We start from the raw sequence: 22,055 nt of genomic DNA on the forward strand, positions 1-22,055 counted from the left end.
CCTTAACAATAACAGTTCTGGATTCATATACCACCTCTGCCATCAATGTGACTGAAGGCAAATCATGAACCTCTTCGGGCTTCCATTTACTCACCTCTAAAATGGTTAGTTGACCTTTCAAGTCCCTTCTTAACTTTAAATTTATGTTCTGGTGCTAAATAATACAATTATTCTTCCCCCCTCCTTTAGAGATGATAAAAATAAGAATCATGAAAGTGAAGTGACTTGTCCAAGGCCACATGGCTAGTGAACAAATCAGAATTTGAACTCAGACCTTCTGGCCCTAAGTCCGGTGTTCCTTCTACTACTAGACTCACACCCTTTAATATAAATCTATCTCTTCCCAGGAGTGGGTCCCTTTCTCAAACCACATCCCATGTTCTCTGAGGGTAGGGGCTTGGTCTTTGCATCCTCTTCCAGGCACAGAAGGCCAGCTATGGGGCTATGACTTTCCCAAGTAGGAGTGTGGGCCAGAATTCCCTTGGGGGATCAACTTCTTAAGTGCTGTGTCTCTGTTTCCACAGGGTCTACCCTGGGCAGGTATCACTACGGAAACCAGCTGTAGTAGACAGGCCAGCTGACAGGTTGCTAAGCAGCACCAGGCAGGAGGATGAAGATTCTATTGGGCGACAGGAACCAGACAGGCACTTATTCTACCTTTGGGGCTGGATGGTGAGTGTGCCCTTGGGAGCAGGTGCAGTAGAGGACTTCTTCACCGTCTACAGGAAAAAATCCCAACATCCTTGCATCAAAGAGAAGATCTCCAACCTACCTTTTCTGCTTTCTCCCCCTACCACCCCTTGGAGGATGGCCCATTGTTGACCAAGTCCTGGAGCCAGGAATGTGGAGAAGAAAGAATCGCAGGCAAGGTATATACGTAACAGATTTTATTACATTAAACAATAATGAGTTGATAGCAACAAGTTCCAGAGGAGTTCAGCATAGGAGCTTTGATCCCTGCAGAAGCATGACCACCACCTAATGGCGGGGGGTTCTCAGCCTCCCTGAGGGCCGGTCACCAGAGAGCCCCCAATCCCACGGCCTTCACTCCCTAGTCCCACTCCCTTCTGGGTGGGTGGGACAAAAAAGGACCCAATTCATGAGCCCATGTGGCATCTGCCTCGATGGCAAGAGAAGCAAGGAGGAGAGGGAGTGCAAGTGAAAAGAGGAGGTGACAGATGCCATGTGGAATCAACAATTTTGTTTTGTTTTATTAAGTATATAAACAGATGTATTCATTTGCTGGGAGTCAAGCGGAGACCAAAGTGTCAGACCTCAGCCACCCTCATCTCTGAGACATGGAGGACAGAGCTCATTCACAATCCCTCTCTTGTCCCTGCTGTAAGCCCCTTCCTGACTGGTGCGGAAAGGTGACCCAAAGGTGTTGGGAGGTGTTGTCTCTCTCTTTTCCTGCTCGTTCCTGGCCTTAGGACAGAGGGCAAGGGTTCAACTCCCCAAAACTGCTCCAAGGCTTGTCTTTGGTTGTCAACTAACCCTCTGCAAATTTCCCTATACCCCTTTCACCTCACTCTGAAGCAGGTCAGGCTCAACACTGCGTTCGAGTTTCCCAGCTAGCAGCATACCCTTCTTCTCTGGTTATCTGTCTTAGGTCTGAAATACCTCTGCAGCCAAAAGGAAGCCACTAGTCTGAGGTTCGTATCTCTCTTCTCCACTCCCCACACCCCAAACTCTCTAGCCATCAGAATAGAAGAATGCCCTTCTTTTCGCATAACCAATAAGTTTAACAGTCTGTTCTATGAACCAGGCCCAGGTTAGTTACATTCAAGGCCACTCCTTTCAGCTCCTCTTCCCCATTTCAGAGAGGAGGATGATCCAAGGCATTATGCAGCTCAGGCTAGAGCTGGGGTGGGGTGGGGTGGGGTGGGGTGGGGGTGAGGGTTTGGGCAGTTAGGGACTGAAGAGTCTGTATTCTCTCAGAACTCGTAGTACCTGCCACTTGGGCTCAGGCGTCCCCCAGGGGATCCTGGGGTAGCCCTCGGCTCTCAGACAGCTTGGAGACAAAAAGCATTTATCACATGAGATGGAGCCAGATGGTGGCTATTATTAACCTGTTATTAACCGGGCAGTTATATTACATCATTTATTTTGAGGTTCTACAGAGGAAACCAAATGCTACTACATATTTAGCCTGGTCTAAAGTGACTCACCAGCTTGTGAGCTGTGGAGCACCATGGACATAGAGAGACACCAATCCACAAGTATCTTCCAGCCCCATGTCAAGCTAGTTAACACAGAGATGTTACAGGATGTTCTCTTCCCATTCCTTTGAACATCCACTAACATTTGGCCCTAGACTCACTCAGTTTATCATCCTTCTGAGGAGCTTTCTGGAATTGAACCAATTCAGGGAGAGGGAAAAAAAATATGAAAATAAAAGGAGAAAGGATAAGAAGAGGCAGAGATAGGTTCCAGCTTAATGAAAAGTTCACCCCCAAATGCTTTGGATATGAATATCACAAGGTACTCAAGGATCCAGAAGGCAAAAATCAAACAAACAAATGGGAAAAAAACCACTGCTAAATGCTGCATGGGTCCATGGGGAAACCAGAAGTCAGTGGATGCAAGTTTCATGGCTCACTGCTCCCCACTGCCCACTTGGTAAGCAAAATTGATGTCAATGTGTTTTGTATTCTCCTGGGAAATGTTTGATGACAGCATGAGACTCCAGTTCAAGTGGGTACTGGATGTACCCACTAACTTCAACTCTCTCTCTCTCTCTCTCTCTCTCTCTCTCTCTCTCTCTCTCTCTCTCTCTCTCTCCTCTTTCTCCCCTTCAATTTCCCCACAGGCCCTGTGGGTTGGCGGCAAGGGGAGGAAGCCATTGACCATTAGAGCCCATAATCACAACATTTGGACTCAAGCAAGCCATCAGATGGAGTTTGGCTGGCAGGCGGCCTTGCTTGGGAACAGGAGAGAACTTCAGAAAGCTCTGCAAATAGGATTTCATTGAAGTACTGTTTCAACCTCCAACTAAAGTATGCCCATACAGAACAAAAAAGAATCTGAACTGCATGACAGTTTTAAATGATATTTTCCTTGTTTCTGCTTTTTCTCCCCCTAATTATTATTATTTTTTTTATTTTGGACAATTCTAACCCCATTGTCCAACAAATTCTATCCCACTGTTCATCAAAATCCTAGCATTTGCAGCAGTGATTTTTGAATGACCAATGACAGATGGACGGGATTTCACAGTAAAACAGAGCTGCAGGACTGCCAGGCTATTCAACAAAAACGGGACAGGACTTACAAAAGAAGTTGGGGGGGGGGGGAGAGAAAACTTGGAAGTTTCATTCCAGAAACAAAAATAACAATAATAAAATAAAATAAAAATATTTCTGAAGAGATTGCATATAAAGCTTTTAAACACTTTTGGAAGATTTCCCTCCCTCTTTACTATTCTCCATCTCCAAGTCGGAACGTTTTACCAAGAAAGTGTATACAATAATCTCTAGAAGCGAAACAAAACAACTCCCTCCCCCCTCCCCAAACACATTATCCAAGTATACACGAGGGATAAAATTACATTTGTACAAAAATAGATTTTTTTTAACCTAGTGATGCTTTAGACATTTTTCTTATCTCTTTGTTTACTCGTCTTTCTTTCTAGACATTTAGCTACGTATTTGTCATAGCTAAGGCATTGCCAAAGAGCGGGGACTGCTAAAGCTGTTACCCGACAGCATCTTAAAATAGATGCATCTCCTCATCTTAAGATAGTCATTCGAACCCAGATTTCACCAAAGGAGGGGTCCTTATGTACTTGCTTACATGAAGCAAATTTACAGGAAAACAGAAAAAAGAAACTGATTAAAAATAAACACAAAACATTCGTAATTGCTACAGGCATAATATATGTATATGTGAGTGGGGATATATATACAGTGTATATATCTACAGTACATACATGTATACACACACACACATATGTATCAACTTAAAATAGATCATGCACCTTATTCATTCAGTGATGGGGACAACATCAGCTGATTATCCACTGCTTTGCAAATTCTGCCCGGGCATTTTTGGAGGCCATGGAGAAGATGGTTTCACCAAGAGCTTCCCTATCACCTGTGGACCCAAAATTATGATGGAAAACACTAGGGCAGGGCTCCCCCAAGACCATGAAAGAAACTAACAGGCCATAGGTAAACTGTACGGGCTCTTCTGAAATGCCCTGCCTTGGATAACGGTGTGTGTGAGCCAACTATTCAGAGGAAGTCTTCTCCACCTCTGGGCAGGCCTTGACAGGCCCATTCAACTGGGCTAATGGGGTGGTGACAGCGCCATGGACCATGGGGTGAATACTCTAAAGAACCCACAGATAAGCCAGCTTCTGAGGAAAAGTATGACTTAGGGGGAAGTTATTAACCAGCATGGCAGAGGCAAATAAAGAATTCCGGCTCTTCTGCCCCAGTGAGGTCCCACGGAACTCACAGTGGTTTTTAGCAAGTGACATTTCCTCAGTGCTCCATCAGCATGATATGAATATAGAGATACTGCCCAGAGGTCAAAGTGCACAAACGATTAAGGCCCATTCCTGGGGCAACTGCTGCCCATATCAGAATCACAAACAGTCCATGTGTTACAGCTCCAGGCATGGCCCTTCTCCTGGCTTTGCTGATGGTGGGACCCCCTTAGGAGCCAGAGGGGGAGAAAGAGGAAGAGGCTACAGGACCAGATAGCCAAGGCTGCTGGGACTAATTACCAGCCATTAACTGCTCAAAGCTCCATTTTAGCCTTAGTTTTCTGTTTTTTCCCCCAAGCCAGAAGAAAAGAGACAGAACAGGGATATGGGGGCAAAGGGTGGCTAACAAGCTGATGTTAGTGCTATCTTTAGAAAATTAAAGATTGTCCCACCAAAAAATAATAATAATTACAAAAAAAATCACCTTAATTGAACCAGATTTTTGTGAGAATACTAAATGTCTGGTTAAATAAAAGTCCTAACTCTCTATTGAATAATGTGCCATTTTACCCAAATATCACCTCTCCAAACAAGCAGTATATTTATAATAATAATAACAACAATAATAATGATAAGAGGAAAAAAAAGCCAGAGTTTAAGGAAATACAAATTAATGAGTCAAATAAAACCCTATTATGGATTCATGCAAATGGGGTGGTGTATTTAAGGCTACAGTGGCATAATTAGATTTCCTGGGGAAGAGAGGGAGACTTCTCACTTTGGAACATGCAGGAGAAAACAAAGGATTCTGTGCTACACTTGGGTGCCCACTCCAGGCACCCAATATCCCTTACCACTATGAGAGCAAGTTCTCAGTGATAAGTTATATCCACGGCTCTTCCCAAATGATTCTGAGTCTACATTTATCCCAGGCTTTTCATAGCTAGGACCAGACATTCCAGCTTTTTTCTTCTTGCTGGCAAGAGCAGCAGCATCTTCTCCCACCATATTTTTCCAGGCGGGACCCCAGAGGAAAGTACAAAGAGTAAGTGGGAAGGAAAAGAAGAATTACCCAGAAACACTTGGGGTTATCTTTCATAAGGCTGATGACTAGCTCTTGACCTCTGCCTGACAGATTTTTGTTCGAAATGGCAAGATATGCTGGTTGTGGACCCAATTTTCCACACTGCTATGGACACAAGTATACCAGAAATCCTCTCTACCTACCAGAGTAGAAAGAGGTCCCATTTAGATATTAGAATGAGTCTGGGAATTCATCCAGCCCAATTCCCTCATTTCATAGATGAGGAATTCAAGGCTCCAAGAGGGGAAAGAACTTATCCCATGATCATGTTGTCATAAAAATGGCAGAACCTAGACCACTGTGCTGGTGTTCTGGTTCCAAGTACAGAGCTCATGTCACAATCACAACCAACATTTAAATCATTCAGAATTGGCCATTTAAGGGGGAAGATTTTGGCTGAAGAGGCCACCTTCCCTCCAGGTTGGACTAACTGAAGTATAACCTCATCTAATGTTCAGGATTGATACACCTGAGCAGTGAGCAGTGGTGTGAAGTCTTCCTCTCCCTAAGCCAGGCATAACTGATGCTGTCTCACTTCAGACAGGACAAAGCTACTGTTCAAGCACAACTACTAGCTGAAAATAGGGACTAGGGGAAAAGGTAGAAAACATTAAAAAAAATTATAACTTATTATCTCAAACTTAAAATCAATTAAGCCTTGAAGAAACACTCTTTGTTGGGAAAAAAAAATAAATAAATACAGAGACTTCATCCTTGGCTCTGAGTGAATATTCTGAAAGAATGGTCATTTCCTTCTCCTACCTCAACTAGAGTCCCCAGCCTGGCTTTTCTTTAGCTCTTCTCTCATCATTTCTTTCTGAGGAAGCACCTGTTGACAGGAAATACTTCAGGCCCAGTGGGAAGCATGGGAAGGATGAGCATGGAAGAAGAAAAGTGTGGAGGTCAGCAGAAATAGGCCAAATTCAAACTAGATTCGTCTGTCTAGAAAGACAGGAAGATACTCCTACTATATGAGCTGGAACATAAGTCACCTGTTGATAATAAAAGCACTGGGTTTTTGGAGTCTGAGAAGCATTGAATAATTACCAACATCATTAGATAACAGTCATAAGGAGGAAGATTTGTGGGTCCAAGACAAAGCCTCTTCACTATCAGCTGTCTGACAATGGAATGGGCTACCCCAGGACATAGCGAGCCCCCATTATTCAAGATGAGGCTGGATGGCTGTCTCATCAAGCATTTTGTAGAAGGCATGCCTACATTAAATGGAACTAGATAACACTAGTTAGAACTAGTTAGAAGATTCATAGAGTCTTCAAAGATAATTAATAAAAAGCCTCCATAAGTCTGAGATGATGTTATGCTAGAAATCTAATGGAGTATAGTCATAGAGAAACCTGGTGCTTTTCAGGCTGCCTCCAGCAAACCAGCAATATTTCCTAACATAACCTGGAGGAGGATGAGACAGAAAACGTTTAGGTGTCACCAAAGATACTCACTTTTAACGATGGGCAAGAAGTGGCCCAGGGGACTCCTCTCTTTTCTTGGGTGGTAATTTACTGCCCTGATTGTGGGGCAGACTCAGAGGTCTTCTTGTGATTTAACTCCTTTTTTGCCTCAAATCTCAATGCCCTCTGAATAACAGAAAATTGAATAAGGAGTCTTAGAGATGGAAAGGACTCAAGGAACATATGGCTCGTTGACATAGAGCCACCCAGTTGCCCAAGCAGAAAATCTTTTTAGCTGACCTGTGTTAATGGTGCATAAAGCAATCCACCAGAATGTGTGTATGTGTGTTTGTGTGTGGGCTGCAGAGCTCACAGCTGCCTATAATACATCTGGAATGGCCAGCTTTCTTCCAAGAAGCTACTTGAAGAGAGCTAAATGATGACCTTAAGACAGCCAAACCTAGGAAGTCCAAGTCCTCAAGAAACTCTAGTGGCTAGTCTCAGCCAACTACAAGAGCCCTCAGTGGTTCAAAAAAAGAAATTTAGGAAACAAGAAAAAAGGCCAACACCCAGGGGTAAGATTGACCTTGGTCAAATTTGAGTACATGTGTAGGTGTCAAGGGCTTGGAACCTAGGATAAGTAGGAGAAATTGGGAGGCTAAGAGGAGGGAAGAAGGGGGTGGGGGAGAAAGGATATCTGAGTCACTGTAGCCTTAAAGAAACACTTTCCCCCCCCAAACAATAAAAAATTCTGTACATTGAAGTTGGCTCATGTTTTGATTGGCTCTGGTGCTGAGATAATAGCTTGTTATCTTTGGAAAAATGGTGCACGCACCCTCTCACTGAGTGAAGGGTAATTGTGGGGTCGAATGGCAGTCGCCAAAATCACCTCCTCTAGTCTTCCCAGGGACGGGTGGAGGGGGCTGCCAGCAGGGACCGTTTACTACGAAAGCCTGGCCCCCACCTCCTTGTTGTCCCCTCCCTCCTCTTTTCCAAGGATGACAATGCTCTGTGCAAGTCATGGGTTAGCTGGGTACCGACACTGTCAAGGTCACCAATACTGAGAGAAGATGTCCTCTTTTTGAAGAAGGCAATAATGGATAATTAAAAATAAAAGTACAAAAAAAAAAAACCAAGGAACAGGTGATCTGAAAAAACAAACAGCAAGAATAAGACAGCCCCCTGCCTCCCCATTAGATACTCCCAAAAGCCACCGTGACCAGATTGTCCTCCAACTCCATTTCCGGAGAATTCTCCCATGTCCCCACAAGAGCAAAACCCAGAAGAGAAAAGGGTGGCAGGCGACAGGGGGCATGACTGAACCAAGCAGGAGGAGGATGGAAAGGGTTAGGGTTTGCTTCGATTTTAAACCATTTCTCTCCCTTTTGTTGTCCTGATTCCACTGCCTTTCATCCCAAGAAAAGTAATGGAAAAGAAATAATAATAACAATAAATTTCTTAGGTGTAGCAGTGAGCAAACCAGCCCCAAAGGGCAAAAGGCGGCACGGAGATGGAGACCAAGGCGAGGATACGGGATGTCATCCAGGCTGAGAAGAACAGAACAAAAGATGTTTCTGGCATCGGCAGAGAGGCTGGGAGAAGGGGCTTGAGGTGGGGGCTGCCTCCCACTGGACAGAAAAGGACTGACCCGATGGGGTGAGGTTTGGTCTATGTCATTTGGTGCGGGGCCTCCAACATCTCCATCAGGAAGGTGTCAATGGGTGTATCTCCTATTAGCTTGAAGAAGAAGAGGTGCTCCAAGCATTTCAGGCCAATGGACCGGAGAGCAGGGAGACGGAGCAAGAGCTTGGCAAACCTGCAGACAGGGAGGACACTGGGAGTTAGGATGAGATGCAAATGGCAGAGGTGAAAAAAGTACAAAACCTTTTCAAAACAGACTAAGATTAAGAACTGGATGGAGTCTTAAAGATCCAAGCTGAACCATAACTGCAGAAACTGAGACCCACAGAAGAGAAGGCACTTGCCCAAAGTGATACCAGTGGGATACAGCAGAGCTGGCCATCCAACCAGGTCCTTCGCCTCCAAATCCAATGCCATGTCCACTATAGTACCCACTAGCTGTGCACCTTTAGAACCTGGAAGGTTGGTGGCTTTTATACATAGGGCGAAGAAACCCCTCCAATCACCCTGTGCATCACTTGGAGCTGGCTCTAATACCTGCCCTGATTTTAACTGGATCAGGAAAATGGATCCCCAAGAACCAAAGCAGTTTAATCGACCCAGAACCTCCCAGAGGGATGCCTCTCAAAGTAGCCTGAGAGTGACGGGATGAAGTCCCACATCCTTATAAGAGACAGAACTTTAGGAGTTCTGTAGGGATAGGGTTAGATAGAGAGAACTTTAGGAGATGAAGGTGAGAGGAAGTGAAGGCCCACAGGAAACCATCCCTGACTACTGTGGCCCCAATGAGCCCACCCTGCTCTGAACTCCTCAAGTACCTTCTATTCAAACTTAACACTTAAGTTAGTACTAGCTCCTATATCATTTTGTTTGGGGAGGTCTGACCACGTCACTCTCCTCCTCAGTAAACTCTCTAATGGCTCCCCTCCCTCTTGCCTCCAGGAACAAATATATAGTTCCTCCTAGTTTTTAAAGCACTTCAAAACTGGCCCCAACCTATTTTTCCAGCCTTAGTATATATACATTACTCTCCTTCCCACACTTCCAGTCAAACTGGCCTTCCTACTGTTCCTCATACAGGGCATTTTACCTCCTGTCTTTGCACCTCTGTACAGGCTGTCCACCCCACCCCATTCCTGGAACACACTCTCACCTCAACTTTGCTTCAATCTATTAACATTTATTAAGCACCTACTGTGGACCGGGTACTGGGTTAAGCTTCCTAGAATCTTCCCCCCCCCCAAACTGTGCTAAGCTATATATAAGAGACTTTCTTAATACCTACCCACTGCCCTCCCACTCCAATGCTTCTGTCTCAGCTGCTAGCACTTTCACCTCAAAAGATATACCCTCTATGTATTTTGCACAATTTACATATTTACATGCTGTCTCCTGGATAAACTGTAACATTTTATTTCATTTTTGTTTTTGTAACCCCTGTGCCCAATAAGTACAGTCCCAGACATATAATAGACCCTTAATTTTTTTTTCCCCATATTAAAATGTTGTCTTTCTAGCTAGACTGAATAAGTCCTTGTGGGAGAGAGAGGGAGAGGTGGGGCAGGGAGACAGAGAGAGAGACCCAAGCCCTAGCTTTCTGTCTCCCCCTGTGGCACTGAATAAAAAAACTTGTTGAACAATGGATTTCTATTTCCACGCTCTTCCTTTGGGTAACTTCTGCTTGCTCTGATTTCACTCCTCACATATCACTGTTATGACTCTGAAAGGAGATAGGGTCCAGCCACTCCTAGTGAACTTGAACCCAAGGCAACTCCCCTTAAATTTTGCAGGGAGCCCGACCTCAGGGCAGTTAAGCATGTGCCCTTCCTGCCAAGCCTAGAATGAGTCAAATGACTCCAGGAGGCTGGGGTTTCTCTTCCGGGCCCTCCCTGCTTCCCTCGCCAGGGACCTAATGTGGACTTGGGGACAGAAGGCATTCACTTCCCCACTCAGCTTCCTGGCTCTGAGCTTGGGAGTAGGGGTAGAGGATGGGGAAGGGGAGGGAGAAAGCAAAATATTAGAGCAGCATTTTAAAAAGGAGAACTCTTAAAGAGTGAGATGGTGTCATGATCATACTCAGCTGCCAATGGAGATGTGAAAAAATGTATGGCAAATAGAGCCAGAAGGGGAGACTCAGACATTTCTTTAAGCTGTTTGTAAACCTTGACTCTGCCTGGCTGCTACATACAGGGGCCCTCGGTACGGGCAATGAACACAGGGTGGGGGATGGGCAGGGGCTGAGCCTTATTAATAATTAACAATGTCTTTAAGAAAAAAAAATCCTTGTGGTTTGTTGCCATACAATCAGCATTTTAGAGCCGAAAATGCAGTTTAAAGGTTGGAGGAAGGCCAGGGAACGGGCTGTTTTCTGCTGAGCTGGCGAGAATGTTAGGCAGAAATCCAGGAAAAACAAATCAGTCCTGCCATCCCCCCCAACCCCACCCTGTCCAGGAAGTTTCACTTTAAACCGAACCAGATGATGGCTGAACAGAGCTCGGACAGTTAACCGTGAGCTTGCCAGCCCAAAGTCTGTCTGTAACTATTCCCAAGGAAGGGGCAAACTGAGGGAGAGACTACAACAGACGCCCTAGGGAAACTCTGGCCCAGTTTCTTCTGTCAAAGTGGCAATTGTGATGGGACAGAAAAACACCCAAGGAGGGTGATCAGGCACATGGGGCCATATGGGCAACTGTCAAGTTGCCTGATATGGGAACTTGCTAGCGTCTCCCTGACTCATTCCTCCAGGCAGAGGAAAAGGTATAAAACTGCCTCTGGGTTAGAGGGTGATCACGGAGGATTAGGGCTTGAGATGTTATTGATCTGTCAACCAAAGATTTACCCAAACCCAACTGAAACCTACTCTTATTACCTTGGTCTGAAAGTGAATAAAGTCAACAGGCTCGCCCCTTTAGGGAGTTGGGAGACTCCTTCTAAATGGATCTTGGCTGGGCCTTTCCTATCTGGGCAGTAAGCTGCCAAGGAAGAAGTCCCTAAAAACTGGGACAAAGGGCAAGTGTGGGTATGCAGGGGTGAGGGGCTTGAGGGGATGGGGAACACAAGGACAGAACTGGTTTACATTCAGGGAGCTAGCCTCAGAAAATAGGATAACCAAGAAACACCAGGTCTCAGTTACCAACTACACCTAGATGATTAGATATAACCTTCTTGCTCCATCCAAGGGATCTGTCAGGGGGTTGGGAGGAGGGGGGAGAGACAGTAAGTGTGATCTAAAGAAAGCCAAGGTCACTCTCCACTGACCAAACCTTAGAATCTAAGGATGGCTCCAAACAGACCCAGTGTCCCTCAATAATCTGCCACAGCTCTGTCTTCTGTGGATATCCTCAAACTTCAAATCCATGTGGAACCATATTCTAAGCTTCTACCTAGGGGAGAAGAATTCCTAAGTTCACCCTCTCATGGCTAACATTTGAGGTTTCTAAGAAACCTCTAAGAAGGGCTCTAAGAAATCTAGTCCAACCATGAATTCATGATATATTCAAGAGGTAGTCATCCAGTTCCTGTTTGAAGACCTCCAAAGACAGCTCCATTTCACCTTCAGACAGATCTAATTGTTAAGACGTAGAGGGTTCCCCCCACCCCTGTATCGAGCAGAAATCTGCCTCTTTCTAACTTCTCCCCATTGTTTCCCTAAGCCTCTCTTTCAAGAATGGCATGGGTGGGATCCCCCTAGTTCTAGGACTTTAGAATTTCAAAGTCTCTGTTCCCTATTCTCCATTTCTTTTACAGCTTCAGAGAAATGGATCACAAGGGAGAGCCATTGTCTCTCACTCTTCCACAGACAGAGTGAGGTAGAAACCAGGAAGGATGCTCACCTTCCAGGCTGGTCCGGATACTTGTGTTTGCAGTAGGCTTCAAGGGAAGCGTAAACTTTCTCTCGCAGGGCTTCTACTTCTGCAGGGTTGGAAAGTCCCTTAGAGTCTGAAAAGAAAGGAGAAATTCCAAAGGTAAGGCTCAGCTTTGGTTGTGGGAACTGGCAAATTTGAGCCTTTTCCTAGAAAATGTAAAGTGATGAACCAATGGTAAATGATCTCCAAGACTATTAGACCTACAGAGTGGGAGGGCCTGGAGAGTGAGGGCTAGTCCAGGGCTACATAGGGACTCTTTTCCTTTGAAGTTATTGAAGGTCAAACTCTACTGTCAGACTTCAATGAATCTGCACAACAGTGATCCCCACCCAACCTATCCAAATTTATTTTCCCATTTTTTACCACCACTCACCTTCTGTAGACTACTCCCTCTGCCTCAATCCATTAGCATTCCTGGCCCTGCTTCTCTCACTGTTCATATATTGAATGTAATTGTTCCTGGTTCAAATCCTATCCAAAGCCTATACTTCCTTCAAAACTTAGTTCAAATGCCACCTCCTTTTTGAAGCCTACCTTGATTGCTCTATACATCTCTCTCTTCCCTGGGCATCTATTGCACAAACAATGGATACCAGAAACTTGGATGCTTCACTGTTTTCTGTTTCCTGCGTGTCAATGTTGTCTCTCTGGCTAGACGGTGCACTCACTGCAGGCAGGGACGGGGTCATTTTTACTCTGGGTCCCCCACATCACCCACCAAGATGGGTTGCTCACAGACAACACTCAGAGAACGCTTGGTGATTGATTAGTCATTCTTCCTGGTTCATTCTTCTATCCTCCATTCCCCAGGGCTTCTCATCTTTTCTCTAATAGCTACTAAATAGCAGCTCAGTGTGGAAATAAGGAGGGTTGTTAAACTAATTGGGCTGCAGACTGATGCAGTGGGTTAAGTAGGGGATTTGGCATCAGAGAACCAGGTCTCAGGTTCTAGCTCTGCTACCTATCCCCCTGACCTTGGGGAATTCACCTTTGTTTCCTCAATTACAAAATGATGGGGCTAGACTAAATGATCTCTTAAGGTTTCTTCTGGCTTTATGGAAGCTAGGTGAGGAAATTCGATTCTCTCCTTAAATGGTACCCCACCAGAACACTATGGTGACGAAGGAAGGGAGAGAAAATGCTTGGCTCTCTCACCTCTGTGAAAAGAGAGGCCACGAGGGAGATGGTCGAAGTTATCTGAGACTGAGCTGAAGAGCATCAGGTGCTGCAGAATAAGGCCTTATGGACCAGCAGAAGTAGGGATAGGTGACACTGCATGGAGCCAATGGAGCATAAAGATGTTGTTCAAGGATCAGCCCAAGTGTGGAGAGGTTCATTACAGAATATTGGTTGCTAGAAGATGAATCTTTACTTATTTTTGCTGCAGCAACTAATAAAGATTATTTCCTTTTTCTTTTTTCCCAAAAAAAAAAAAAAGGCTTTATGTTTCCAAGACAGGATACAAGGCCACCATCAGTGACTCTTGGGGTCAGCTCCTAAGACCCTGTAAGTCCAGAATTATGCCTCTGATCAAAGAGTTTTTTGATGAAAGAAGCAGGGGAGGGAAAATTTATTGTACACCTACTATGTGCCAAGACATCGTGCTAATCTCTTTACAAATATATCATCTCATTGGGGCCTCACAACAATCCCGGGAGGTAGGTGTCATTATGATCCCCATTTTATAGCTGCCCTACCTCCTTTATGTTCAAAGGCATCTAAAATAGGCCCACCTTCCCTTAGTGACAAGCTCTAATCTGGTCATGCAGGCCTTTATCTAAAATGATATGGAGCTTCTTCCCCACCTCAACTTCCTCTTAAAGCAATGAGTTTTACAACTTTAATAACCACTAAGAAATGTAGGATGACCTGTGGTTGGTCCTGTAACTACATCCCCTTTCGTGGCATAACAGAAAAAGAGCTTAACTTGATGTGAAGAAAACCTGGGTTCACATTCTCCTTTCACTACTACTTATGTGACTACAGACAAGAGAACCTAGGCTTGAATCCAAGATCTAGAACGCACAGGGAGAGGTAAACATAGCTGGATTTGGAGTCAGGGAGCACAGGATTTGATTTCAGACAAATCACTTAACTATTCTGGGCCTTAGTTTCTTTTCTCTAAAACGAGGGAGATTAATGAGATGATTTCTAAACCACTGATTCTGGTGATTCCTACCTGGAATCCTTGCTACTCGGGAGACTGAGGCTGGCAGATCCCTTGAGCTTGGGAGTTCTGCACTGCCTTTAGGGTTAGGGTTGCAGTGGGCTGGGCTGATTGAGTGCCTGCACTAAGGTCAACAGCAAAAAATATGGTGAGCATCTGAGAGCTGAGGGTCACCAGGTAACCTAAGGAGGGGTGAATCAGCCCAGGTCAGAAATGGAGCAGGTCAAAGGTTTTATGCCCATCAGAGTTGGAAGAGACCTTTGAGTAGTCCCTGAACTTCTATTCTGGATGAGAGACAGAGAGAGACCTAATTCTTTAAAAAAAAAAAATTCTAATTTTGTCACATTTATCACCCAGGTAATTAGGTCATCCATCTTGGACAAGTCATTATAGAGACCTCACTGTCCTCCTCTGTAACAATGAAAGAGCTGGACTAGATGGTCTCTTCAGAATCTAAACTGATGATGATGACGACGACGACGATGATGATGATGATGATGATGATGATGATGATGGTGATGACGATGACAACAACAATGACGATTATGATGACAATGCAAGCATCCTAAATTTGACCAACAATTTCTCATCCCTCTTCTCAAATTTATAGATTTTGCTTCTGTACCCTTCTAGCACTCAAAACCTAGCATATGAGAGGCACTCAGGAAATATATACATATGGTGAGGATTATTCAAAGAAACAGTGCAGAATCACACAGCTGGAAAGGACTTTAACAAACATCTATCCAACCTCTTCATTTTACAATGCAGACATTTTAGCATAGAAAAGAAAATGCTCTTTCCAAAGTAATAAGTAGCAGAGCAAGGATTTGAACCCAGGATTTCTGACCTTTTCTACTACATTCCCACTTCCTCATCAATCTACGTCAGGGCCTCCTTTAAATTTCCCTAAGTTCTCCCAAACCAGTGCCCCTTTCTTCCCAGGTCTGCACTATGCAGGCTAGGGCTAGCTTCTCCAGCTGGATAAGATCCAGAGCTCAAGGAGCAGGGGTAACATTTATGAGGCTGTCATAGTTAAACTGTGAGGTAAAGACTACGGAAGGATGAATGGCCCTGTATCCTAGAGTGGACATTTTTAACTGGTTTGGCAAAGCAAAGTCCTATCTCAATGTGGTAATACTTAAGGACTATACTGTATGATCTCATCACACCACCCTCCCTCCCTCATTTCCCATTTGGACCTGTCCCCTCCAATCTGTCTATTAATTTTTCCCCTTTCGTCTCCACAACAGACATTCTTGACCCTCACTGCCGAGGTTATAGGTTTGCCAAGTTTTCTTTCTTGCTCTCTTTTTACGGCTTCCAAGATCTCTGGAGATCAAATTTGCCATAATCTGTCCTAATTCCTCCCTCTTCTTCACCCCCCTCTTCTCAACCTTCACTTGACATCTCTGCTCAAACGGGTTTCTTCCGTCTGACTCTAAGCCCTTACCAAACACATTCTGCGGGAGCCATTCAAAGACCGTTTCATGAGATTACAGACTCAGAACTGGCAGAGACCTTAAATGTTCAACATCTCCAATTTTATATAGATAGAGAAATATATACACCCGGAGTGGTCAAGTGACTTATCTATGGTCACCCAAATAGTAAAGGACAGACCCTCTCTAACTTTAGACCCAACATTACTTCCTTTAAAAAGCTTTACAGGCAGCCCTTGCATCTTACTCTACATTCTACAGAAATGTTTGCCGAATTCCACATCATCCCATTCCCTGGGTAGTGAATGGACTTGCTTTCTAACCACCCTCCAAATCTAAGAACAAGAGCATGGCAAATTGAGCCAGTCATGGTGGATTAGGCCATTTGGGCTTTTCTTATGGGAAGGTGACCGTCAATCATTGGTGACAGCTGAGTACGTCAGCGTAGTACATAGTAAAATTGCAGCAGGCTAAAGAGAACATATGCATTTTGGCAACTAGGTAACTTCGAATCACACCTCTGCTTTTTTTTTCCCCTACTTCTCAACTCTACATTATCTGAGGGGCTCTAGCTGCTCCTTCCTTGGAGAGTGACCTGAGCAAACCAAGCCGCTACGAAGATTTGGACTGAGTAATTGATACATGGAAGCTGGAGGACGTGGCTAACTTAAGTGACTCAGACACATTTAGATGAAGGATTATAGGCTATTAACACAAAATTATGTTGAGTAATTTCCCCAGGAAGGGAAACTCTTGTAATGGCTATCAATGAAAAAAATGACAATTAATATGGCTTTCATCTTACAGACTGTCAGGGATGACATAATAGTGTCTTGACTGCTCTGAATAAAACCACAGAATATATCCCATAATGTTAGTATAGAAAAGACTCTGGAAATTTTGCAATCCAATGACCTCCTTTTACAAACATGGATAGCAAGGTCCAGAGAAGGGAAGTGATTGGCTAAGGGTCATATGGCTATTAGCTAATCAACTAGTAAGCATTTATTAAATGCTGCTCTGTGACAGATATTGTGCTAAGTGATGACAAACAGAAACCAATCACTGCCTTCAAGGAGCTATAAGTCTATCTTTAATAAGTGGAACAATCAGGACTTAGAGCCCAGCTCTCTTGACTCGGGCCAATGCTTTCTCTACAGCTGTTACAAAGCCTATTTCTAAAGGGCCCCGCATAGAAATTGCAAGAATAAAAACTGCTGAGACCTGCCTCTTACCACAACCTTGCAATTTAGCCTGGGGCCCCAGCCTCAGAGAAGTCAGGCTAGTTACTGCTAAGAAGGAATCAATGGGTTTCTCTCACAAGCTCTGCCCATCTCAACTGGAACGTTAATGGCAGAACTTCTGAATTCTAGTGGAGAATGTGAGGATTCTACCAGAGTTGGAAGATTCTACAAGGAAGACGGCTGGAAGCAGGGGCAGCAGAGAAAGAGCAGGGCTGGGGGAAGAGGAATCTGCATGTGGGGGAAGGAAAAATAATAAAACCAAAGAGAGATACTCTAAAGATAAAGAAACACTGTGAACCATAAAGGCAAAGCACGGCTATTTCAAAATGGGGTTCTCAAATGATAGTCAAGACGCCTAGAGGGTCCTTAACCAAAAACATATGGGAATTGCTGTTCACCGAGTTTGAGAACATTCAAAGAATCTGGAGTTGGTCCCTGGCCCCAAGTCCCCGAGTCCCCCATTATATGCAATCTGATCTTTCAGTTCCACAAGGAAGAACCATGTAAATGATATGTTGTTACTGCAGATCTCACTGGCTCTGGAGACTGGATTTGCTTTTCTTTTTTTTTTTCATCCAGAAGGGAAGAAAGGACATACCCGGATTGAAGAGGACAATGGCTCTCAGGCAGCCCAGCTCTGTCTTGTCCATCTGCATGTCTCGCATTTTTGACACAAGTTCTGTCAGGACTCTGCAGGGGGAAGGAAACACAGAACACAAGACACCCCATCAGACAAGGGTTCCCCCCTCTTGGAGATTACTCTGACAAAGTGTCAGGACATTCTGTCGCTCTTGAGTGATAAAGCAGGACTGAAACTGGGAATAACTTCTGAAGAAACTTTAAAGAGGGAATGTCAAATCAGGGAAAATTTTGCAAAACCAGTGAGAGAGTGAGAGAGAGTGAGAGTGAGTGAGAGAGAGAGAGAGAGAGAGAGAGAGAGAGAGAGAGAGAGAGAGAGATAACATAAAATGTAACTCTTCTGCCAACTCTTTTGAGTATTCATTTTTGTGTGTTATTGCAAGTGTTTGTGTTTAAATGAGCTCTTTTCCCTTCACACACCAATGTCTGTTTAGATTTGGCTCAAAGACACAGGGAGCAGGGTCAATAATTATTAAACTGGAGACTGGAGATCAAGGAGAGGGTGATGTTAACAACTGGGTAGAAGTGAGTTTGGAGTCTTGCCCCTGCCTTCATGTGGCCCTGTCTGATGGCCAAATCCTACCACTCTTGAGTTGATCAGCAGCTGAGACTGGGTGGTAGGTACTGACCCGCTCTATACCAGCATACTCATCTGTTCAATGGGCACAAGGACTCCCATTTCACATAGCAATGCCATCTAGCTACTGTTTTGTCAAACCCTGGCACTCAGGGAATTCCCATAGAGCAAAGCTGTTTATGGGTCTATGCCCGTGGGTTCCACACATCAGAGAGAGCTGTTTCCCTGAGATATGGATGACAGGAATGAGGAAGGGAGGGAATCCAGCTTCTCTGCAAGGGCTCTTGTGTTCCTTGGAAAATAGAGAAAGTCAAGTCAGCAGCAAAGGGATGGGGAGGAGGGAGGAGGAGCCTCTCTACTTGAAATAAGGTGCCACTGGCCATCTCAAGCCCCACCCCTTCAATACAAGAGACCCCAGGTATTGTAGATCACATAATCAAGTGACTTAAAGGTCACTTAACCTTTCTAGGCCTCAGTTTCCCCAACTTTACAATGACTAGTTAGGACTAGGTGTCTTCTATGGACCCTTCTAGCTGATGATATGATGATTCTGTCTCTCATGAGGGTAGATCTGTGGAAGGCTGGTATCTTCATTTGGCCAAAACATGACATTCCCTTCATAACATGTTACAGATCTCTCCTCTAGAAATTAATTCTTCATCTAAAAATTTTTGGAGGCTACTTCTGCTACTAACCTGTATCAAGTCTCAGAGAAACATTTCTATAAATTTATTCCTCAGTTTCTTAAAATCTCCTCTTTTAAGGTTCAAGTGGAAAACTTCTAATTTTTTTATCCAGAGTTTAAGGGTACACTCTTACATCGTCTGATCCCTCCATAACTTTACAGACTGTGAGGCCCTATTTCCCTTCCATTTCTTTTTCTTACTAAACTGTGCAGCCTTCATTTCTTCAGTTTCTCCTCACTGAGCAGCTCCTACATTGTGCTTAATTGTTTGAGCTTCCCATCTCCGGGTCCCCTCTAGCTCTGTCTACTTTTTGATAAGCTGTGGCACCTAGACATAGTTTTCTAAATGCAAGCCCACTGTAGGTTTATGTATGGATTGTCTAGACTAATAACAGAGATTACAGAATTGCAAAGAACTAGATCTTAAGAAAGCATTTACTCCAACCCTCTTGTTTTACACATGAAGAAACTGAGGCCAAAGGAGTGAAAGTGACTCACCGATGGTCACATGGGCTGGTTCATGGAAGAACTGGGATGAGAAACCAGGTCTTCTGTCTCTTTACCCATATCTCCTCAAAAGCACACTCAGATCAAATATCCCTTCAGGCTGATGGATCAAAGGGAGAAGACCCTAACCCTACCCTCTCTAATAGGATTCCCCTTCCATCCCCCAAAGTCCAATCCCCACCTGTCAAAGATGGCGCCCACCCCTGCACTGTGAGCGCTGTTCCTATGGACGTGAAGGCCGGTGGCAAGAAGGATCCCATCTTTCACTGCTATCGAGCGGTGAGAGAACGAGGCGATGAGCAGCTCATTCCAGCCTGTAGGGAAGGGGGGAAGAGGACACATATTGATCTCCAGCCCCTAATGAGCTCTTCCTTTCTCCAACACCTTTCCCACTTGTCTGTCCACATGCAATTAGCACATTATGTATAAACATGGTCCTGTTTCCTAATTGTACGTAATGCACACTTTAGTTCATTATGCTATCAGGGCATAATGCTGATTTACACGGTCTGACTAAAATGTATAGGTAATCTGAAAGTTCTTAAGAAATGTACAAATGCAGTCTTCCTACTGTTGCATGCCAAGACCACTAGTTGGTGTTAGAAGTGTGTCTAATAATTGAACTAGTCACAATCCGGGTAAAAATAAAAAAGCAATGATACAAAGTGAAGAATTCTTTTCTGACATTCAAAGTAAATAGATCTTAGAGTTTTATTAGAAATGGAAAATTACAGAATCACAGGGTGTTCGATAATAGATAGGAGATTATACTGGAGGGGAAAGAGTACTGGATAAAAAGCCAGTTGACCTGTGCGATCTTAGACAAATCTTTGTATTTACTTATTTACATGCTGGATCCTCCTACTCCCTTCGCCCCAACCCCCAGCAGAATAAGCTCCCGGAGGTAAGGGATTTTCCAGTTTTGTCTTTGTATCCATCCCCAGCACTGAGCATAGTGTCTGGCACATAGGAAAAGCTGACTAAATCTTGGTGCAATTGAAATCACTTGATTTCTGCGGACATCTAGATGAAATATCCATTTTTTTTTAAACGGGAGGAGGGGAAGCATGTGAGTGACCCTTTCCATTGTTAACCTTCTGAGATTTTAGCCCAACTACTTCATTTTACAGAAAATGAAATTAAGGACCAGAAAAGGGAAATTCACAGAGTAAGTTAGGCATGGCATCGGCTCTAGAATCTAGGTCCCCTGACTCCCAGAATAGTGCCCTTTCCACCACAGGCAGCTCCAATTGTTTCACCTAAATTCATCTGGTCTCCCTAGCAAGAGCCATGAGCAATGGTGGGGGGCAAGGACTTCTCCCAAGCTCTCCATGGCATCAAGCACAGGGCTGGGCTCAGGGCAGGCACCAACTGGCCGACATGAAAGGTGAGAGGTTAGTGGAGAGGGTGCCTGCCGGGGGAGTGGGGAGAAGTGGCAGCCCCCCAGCAGTGCCAGCACAGCTTTCAAGGCCAGCTGCGCAAGGGCCAAGGAGAAGTGAACTTCCCAGGGGGAAGACCTAGGGTGGGGCTACATGCTTGGCAAGTTCATACAAGCAGCAGAAGACTTGTTACAAACCATTCTCTCCATTCCCAAGCAAATTCATGTGCCTTCCCCAGCACAGACCAAAATGTACAAATGATTCCCGGGATGGCAGGACCCAGAAAAGGATCCTGAAGAAATGGGGTATATGGACGTGTGTGAATACGTCTATTCAGGAGCACAGCATCACTTTAAAGTACAACCAAGAGATAAAAATCACATTTTCCAAGAAGCAGAGTGTGCTTGGTAACTAGATACATCACAAAAATCCACCAGAGAATTGTCTTGAATTGTGAGTCCACCCAGAACACTGAAAATATGATTACATTTGTGAAAACCTCTACTTCTTGGGCTCATGATAGCCACTTCATTAATGCTTGCTTCATTTGTTGGTGAGTGCAAAATCCCTTGGATGATTTAAGGTCCACCTGGATGGAGCATTCTAGGTATCTCCCAAAATCAGTAATTCCTTGAGCTTATAAACCAGTGATTCAATTTAGCAACCCCTTTTCCTTATATTTAATCACACGGGGAGAAACTGCATCAGGAGGTCATGTGGTCTATTCCTATGCCTCTGCAACATACCTGATGTAAGCCTTTCTACAGTAACAGAATGTACCTATATTTCCAAGGCCTCTGGACTACCCAATAGCCTTTGCAAAGGAGAACTAAGTATCCGCTAGATTTATAGATCTTAAATGTGACCAAATGACATCATGAACTATAACCCCTCATAGAAAGGAAAATCCTTAAGACACCAACTTGTTTTGTTTTTTCATTTATATTCTCATATCCAGCACAGGCAGCATGGGATAAGGGAAAGAA

At 44.3% G+C, this 22,055-nt stretch overlaps 1 protein-coding gene across 3 annotated transcripts in view; it reads right to left on the minus strand.

Annotated features, from left to right (window-relative positions):
* Positions 1-872: 872 nt before the first annotated feature.
* RXRA (retinoid X receptor alpha) overlaps positions 873-22,055 on the minus strand; it is a 288,589-nt gene continuing 267,406 nt past the window's right edge. For all 3 annotated transcript variants that reach the window (XM_020981921.2, XM_020981920.2, XM_020981922.2), the window contains exons 7-10: positions 19,872-20,004; positions 17,881-17,972; positions 12,397-12,502; positions 873-8,738 (exon numbers count right to left, since the gene is read on the minus strand). In XM_020981921.2, the coding sequence (XP_020837580.1) occupies positions 8,591-8,738; positions 12,397-12,502; positions 17,881-17,972; positions 19,872-20,004 (479 nt within the window). In that variant the 3' untranslated portion in view covers positions 873-8,590. The remainder of the gene's footprint in view (positions 8,739-12,396; positions 12,503-17,880; positions 17,973-19,871; positions 20,005-22,055) is intronic.

The sequence above is a fragment of the Phascolarctos cinereus genome, unplaced genomic scaffold (assembly GCF_003287225.1).
Source record: "Phascolarctos cinereus isolate Bilbo 61053 unplaced genomic scaffold, phaCin_HiC Scaffold_2;HRSCAF=192, whole genome shotgun sequence".
Taxonomy (NCBI): domain Eukaryota; kingdom Metazoa; phylum Chordata; class Mammalia; order Diprotodontia; family Phascolarctidae; genus Phascolarctos; species Phascolarctos cinereus.